Source organism: Sinocyclocheilus rhinocerous, unplaced genomic scaffold (genome assembly GCF_001515625.1).
Source record: "Sinocyclocheilus rhinocerous isolate Xijiao unplaced genomic scaffold, SAMN03320098_v1.1 scaffold1063, whole genome shotgun sequence".
NCBI classification, from domain to species: Eukaryota; Metazoa; Chordata; class Actinopteri; order Cypriniformes; family Cyprinidae; genus Sinocyclocheilus; species Sinocyclocheilus rhinocerous.
The window spans coordinates 1,738,258-1,744,174 of record NW_015625586.1 but is presented as its reverse complement, the minus strand read 5'-3'; the positions used below and the strand labels follow the sequence as shown (position 1 = coordinate 1,744,174).

General features: G+C 38.6%; 1 protein-coding gene across 5 annotated transcripts in view; it reads left to right on the top strand.

Annotated features, from left to right (window-relative positions):
• Window positions 1-1,254: 1,254 nt before the first annotated feature.
• Window positions 1,255-5,917, top strand: part of LOC107754912 (protein FAM57B-like) — a 16,292-nt gene continuing 11,629 nt past the window's right edge. Inside the window, exons 1-4 of one of the 5 annotated variants that reach the window (XM_016571562.1) lie at window positions 1,255-1,349; window positions 1,648-1,924; window positions 2,097-2,290; window positions 5,229-5,388. In XM_016571562.1, the coding sequence (XP_016427048.1) occupies window positions 5,264-5,388 (125 nt within the window). In that variant the 5' untranslated portion in view covers window positions 1,255-1,349; window positions 1,648-1,924; window positions 2,097-2,290; window positions 5,229-5,263. Of the gene's footprint in view, window positions 1,350-1,647; window positions 1,925-2,093; window positions 2,291-3,729; window positions 4,040-5,228; window positions 5,389-5,917 lie in introns of those variants that run through there. The other 4 variants (XM_016571546.1, XM_016571554.1, XM_016571572.1 and 1 more) reach the window with 4 other exon arrangements.

The window sequence follows — 5,917 nt, the reverse complement described above, 5'->3', positions numbered from 1 at the left end:
CAGGAGTTGCCTGCACTTATATGAGATTACACAGCTAAAATAATTTACCTTTACAAAAAAAAAAATTAAAAAAAATTTATCTAAAATTGCGTGAGACCAGATAATTTTCAGATAATGTATTTTGAACAAACACAAATTATATTCTCACCCCACATGCAATTTGGGAAACCAAAGATTCTGCTCATAGGATTTATTTTGTGGACTATCTTCACTGTAAAACTCAGTGGATCATCACATCACATTACATCTAATCAAAGCTGCAGCTGTATATTTTATAATACAGATTATCGAGACAGTAGAAGTAAGATGAACACAAGGGAACATACAGTAAAAGCTGACCACTATGGTCCCCATATGGTGCAAAGACAGTTATCATTGTGAACTAGTTGAATTTAAATTGGAACCCATAGTGACCCATTTCTTTGTACAATCTTGTATAGCACAAGCATTGAACCAAGAAATCATCACAGTCATAAAAACATGCTATCTCCGTAGAATGCCATATAAAGATTTCTAAAAGCAGCTCTTCCATTAAATATATTTTATGGCAAGTTTATTTTTAGGCTCCAGGGGTCCTATGTATAAAGTGAAATTTCCCATTCACACACTGGTATTTATAAAAAATAATAAACTTGGCACATGCACACTTAACTGGTGAGAGCACATTGCTGGTGAGAGCGTAGTATTAACCATCTTTCTCCGTCATGCCTGACAATAGAATATTGCATATTTAAAAAACCACAATATATGAACTGCTATTATGTAAAACATGCACTGACACTGATTTTTGTTGCACAACAACATTCTGTCACGTCAGGGCTTTTTAGCAAAAGTTATGTATGATGGATTTGCTTAAGTTATTAAATAATTTTGATTAAAGATTACGAGAGCATATGAATGTAAACCCTGTAACATTCCATAAAAAACAAGAACTGTCGATTTTCAATTAATGGTGACTTTAAACTCATAGACTAAACTTACTCTCTGCCTGCGTGTATTAGGCAAACAATACGTATTATTTGAGCAGAACATTCATAATTCTGTATGTTTAGTACGGACTATTGAAACAAAAGATGACAAAAAGACGTCGGGCCATAAATAGTTAATGCGGTCTTGCACTATCAGGTCACTTTGTTTTTACTTGCCATTGGTCATATTTACTGTCAATCAAAGCTTAAACCAATCAATGAAGGGTAAATCTGTCGCGTCCTTCTCGTTTGGCCAATCAGCAGTTAGTTACTAAGACTCGCGGTGCAGATTTAAAAGTAAAATTAATCTCTTGTCGACGCATTTAGGACGGGGGTCAGTGAGTCGAAAAGACGTGATTTCTGAACCGAGAGCGATGAACAGTAAGTTAAACCGGCCTTTTCCCGTTTCCGTGATATATTTACTAATTTCTCCGGTGATATTAGTTAAAGGTTATGTAAAAAGACAACGGAGACCACAGCTGTATTTATCCGCTCAGCGAGGCTCTGAGTCATGTTAGCACAGCGCTAGCCTGAGAGCTAGCGTGACTCTCTTTCTCTATTTTGCATACAGGCGAATTAGAATAACGCCATTATTTAGATTACTTTCGGCATTTGGTTTAGGATTTGCACATGTTCTGTAGTCAAATGTGAGCCATTCCACCCTTCCTGCCTTCCCCAGTCCCCACTTGTTTTGTCTAATCCTAGCTAGCGAGGTGGTCAGAGAGGCAGAGCCGGGGACCAGAGTGGTTGCCTGGATACCTGCTTGTCTCTTCTTCCATCTGGTGCAGGTATCCGCTCTCCGCCACGGGTAGCCTACATTTTCATTTAAATAAGTCATTTGCAAGGCTAATGTTTGAGTGTGGCCATATCTGACCACTGCAGCTTTTGATCTGCTGACTCAGCTTGAGTAATGAGCTTTGTGAAGACCAGATGGACGCGGATCGGGTCTTTTATATGTAAGTTAGGGATGCATTCGCTTCCTGGACAGCTGGATGTGGACAGACGAACTTTGCAGTACTACAATTGTTCGTCCTTTGACATCTTTCTTGTTGTTTTATATATATATATATATATAAAAAACACTTGTATTTTATATATATATAAAAAACACTTGTATTTTCCCAGCAGTAGCTGGCAATCCAAAACCTGTGCAGCTTTCTGGGATCAAGCGCTTAGGATAAATCAACAACATCATGTGGACCGTCTCACAGATGCCTCCTGGACCTTGTGATCCGATTTCTGGAAGACTGTGACAGGATTGCCCTTCTGGAAGACTGTGACAGGATTGCCCTTCCCCGTAACCGACGCTGCTCAACCTTAATGTAATCTTCTGCCTTTTTTGCTCCTTCTGCTCTTGTCCAATATGACCCTGTCCACCTGCTGCTTTTCTCTAGCATCTTTAGGATTGCTTTAACCCATTCAGACCCAATTATATGTTCTAACTTACATCACCTTTCTCTGGTGTTTTTATGTGTAGTACTGCAAAACTGCTTAATATGGTTTCAGTAATGCATCCTACCAAATTTGTGCTATCTTCACCAAAATGATTATTTTTAGACCATGCCTGACCAAAGTTGTAGAATGAATTATATGCCTGTAACAGCAACAGACATTCTGACCAGTGCTCATGTAATGACATTCAACTTTGTGAATGTTTGGTGATATGACATTGTAGGTGGTGTGGCATAGTAGTAAAAGAAAATGCATGAGCAGGTCATTGTAAGGTTCCAGGTTTGAACCCCGAGGAGGGATGCAACCCTTGTTATTGGACCAAGTATGTCGCCTATAATTTGTTATTTGTTTCTTTGTTTAAGCTGCCATATGTATTAACAGTTATGTTTTAAATTAATGTTCATCCAACAATGAAATTCAAAATCTGTACAAATGTAATTTTTTGAGTTTAGGTTACACTTAATTTAAAAGTAGCCTTGTTACAGTATAATTATACAATGAAGCACTTCTTAATTAACAACATGCACTTACTAAAGGGTTAGAGTTTGGTTTAAGGTTAGTTGCATGTAATTATGCATAATTTACTGTTATTACTATAATACATACGTGACCCTGGCCTGGACCACAAAACCAGTCTTAAGTCGCTGGGGTATATTTGTAGCAATAGCCAAAAATACATTGTAGGGGTCAATTAGGTAATATTAGGCCAGAGTTTTTTTTAGATTTGTGACCCTGGACCACAAAACCAGTCTTAAGTAGCACGGGTATATTTGTAGCAATAGCCAACTAGACATTGTAGGGGTCAAAATTATCTATTTTTCTTTTATGCCAAAAATCATTAGGATATTAAGTAAAGATCATGTTCCATGAAGATATTTTGTACATTTCCTACCGTAAATATTAGTAATATGCATTGCTAAGGACTTCATTTGGACAACGTTAAAGGTGATTTTCTCAATATTTTGATTTTTTTGCACCCTCAGATTCCAGATTTTCAAATAGTTGCCAAATATTGTCCTATCCTAACAAACCATACATCAATGGAAAGCTTTTATTCAGCTTTCAGATGATGTATAAATCTGGTTTTGTGGTCCAGGGTCCCATATGTATGTGTATAACAATAGCATATTAAATATTTGTTAATAAAATTTATGAAGTTTTTTTTTATTAACAGTAAATTAATATGTATAATATTCTGGATGTTTTGACTTTCCATTGTAATGGATATCAGAAATAATAATAATAATAATAATAAATTGCAATTTATTGTAACTAATAGCTCAATTGTATCATATTTTTGTTATCTCTGGGTCTGAACGGGTTACCGCAAAAGAGTTGCATGGATTGAACACTGGCGTACAATAATCATATTGTGTTTAGGGTCTCTGGGGGCGCATCCCCGTTTTTGCAATCGGTTTTTTCCATCAACCATGTGGGGAGGAAAGCGATTCATTACTGGCTGCCGTCAGCACACACACAGCCAGCGGGCCTATCGCCTGCAACCTGTTAGCTAGAGGTCCCGCCGAGACTCGCTCTGCCTCGTGCGCGGCTGCTGGACTCACTGCTGGCGAGGAGGACACAATAGGATGGATGCCGCTAGCCTGCTAGCTCTAATAAAGGTAGCGTTGTGAATGCGCGAGCCGTTCGCGCTGCTTTGCTGTTGTTTACACGAACGGAGAAAATCCGAGCGTGACCAAGATGACGTAAGGAACGGCGGAGGGTTTTATAATATCGTTTGCGCGAGATTAGAGTTCGTTTGAATCCCGAGAGCATCACGTGCCGCGTCTGTGATGTGTTTTTGTAACAGAATTTGTCGCTGCTCAATCTCGTGAATTATTTGCGTGCTGCATTAACAGATTCGTTCGTGCAAGCTTCAGAATAATGAATAACTAACGCACATTGGCTGTCATGTCTGTAATGCACTCATTGGTTTTGCTGTGATGTCTGTTGCAGGTTTGGATGGAAGTCTTTTTACACTGCTTTTGTGATTGGCTTGCTGCAGACAAGCACTCACAGTCCCACTGTAGCAATATAACAGGAATAATACAATCTTTCACCTCCTCCCTCACTTTACCACAGGATGAAGGCCTTCACCCTCCCACACACCCCCTTTCTTTCGTCTCTGTCCCCTCGTCTCGCTCCCCTCCCTCTCCCTGCAGTAATCTTTCTAAATCTCTTGCTTGCTAATCCTTTCCGTGCCTGTTTTAGTACGGACCCCCTCCTCCTCCTCCTCCTCCCAAACATCTCAGCTTCTTCTGCTTCAATATAAATATGGCAGTTGTCCGGAATAATTTAAGAACTGCTTACAAAGCAATAATGAGATCAGTGAAGGGATGCAGTTGAAATTGTCTTCCTGAAGATATGTGGGGAATCTATCTGTGCCATGCTGTCACAATGCATACCTTGTAGTCTGTCATTTGAACTTGGCTTGAGAGATGAGTGGTATTTTAAGTTGATGTACTGTATGCACATTGATTTAAGAAGGCGTATATCTTGTTTGTCGAGTGTTAATGTGGATTTTGTGGTCTAATTTTCCTTCTTTACTCTCCCCGTTTGTTTTATCCTTCTGTCTTTGCCTTGTCCTTCTCTCTTCGTTTTTCAGTGAACAGATTTTTGGTGAGAATCAAGTTATGAACGTAATGCTTATGATCAAGCAACAATGTTATTACAAATTAAAATACTTAATTTTTTTAAGATTGGGTTTTCATGAATGGCAAGGTTGTTTTTTAATATGCATCCTATTATGAAAAATATATGGACTTATTAAGATGCACGTTAAAATGTGTTTGTTATATTTATCCTCTTTAGACACACCGTGACGTTGAGCAACATTGCCCGAGATTATGCTGAGCATCCTTGCAGCTGGCTCCATATTCTTCCCAGGCCTCTTCCTGCTGTCCAAGCGATTCCTGAAACATGTTCCTGGGCTCAAATGGAGCGAGAAGGATGCTGTCATCGTCTCATCCAGGTAAATGAAGGGAAGAGAAAGTGAGATGTGTTGAAAGGTGCTGTCAGGCTCAAGCTACCTGGTTTTATTTATTTGTGTATCTGTGCTCTTTTTGTTTTTGTTTATAAAAGTTTAAGTCCATAATTGTATTTTTGTGTGATTATTAAGGTTCAATTAAAAGGATAACTTGACAAACCAGTTATTTTTAGTTGTTTAACTGCATCAGTGATTGTGACTTTTGAATGATGTATATGTAATATGTAGTGGGCGACCGATATATCGCCAAGGCCGATTATTTTGACGGCGCTGAGAGCGGCTGCGCTTGAGCACACGGTGCTCACATTCTCCCTCTTGTTCGCCGTCGTCGTTAACAGTTCTGTCTAATACGGATAGAAGTCTGTCTAATATTCAGATAGAGCTGTTAAACAAAGGAATTAAAATGTATACAAAAAGTATTATAACGATTGCTTTTATATTATTAATAATAGAAAGGCAAACATTATAATACTTTCTCGTTTGCCGTCAGCATTCAGCAAATACGCATTTACAT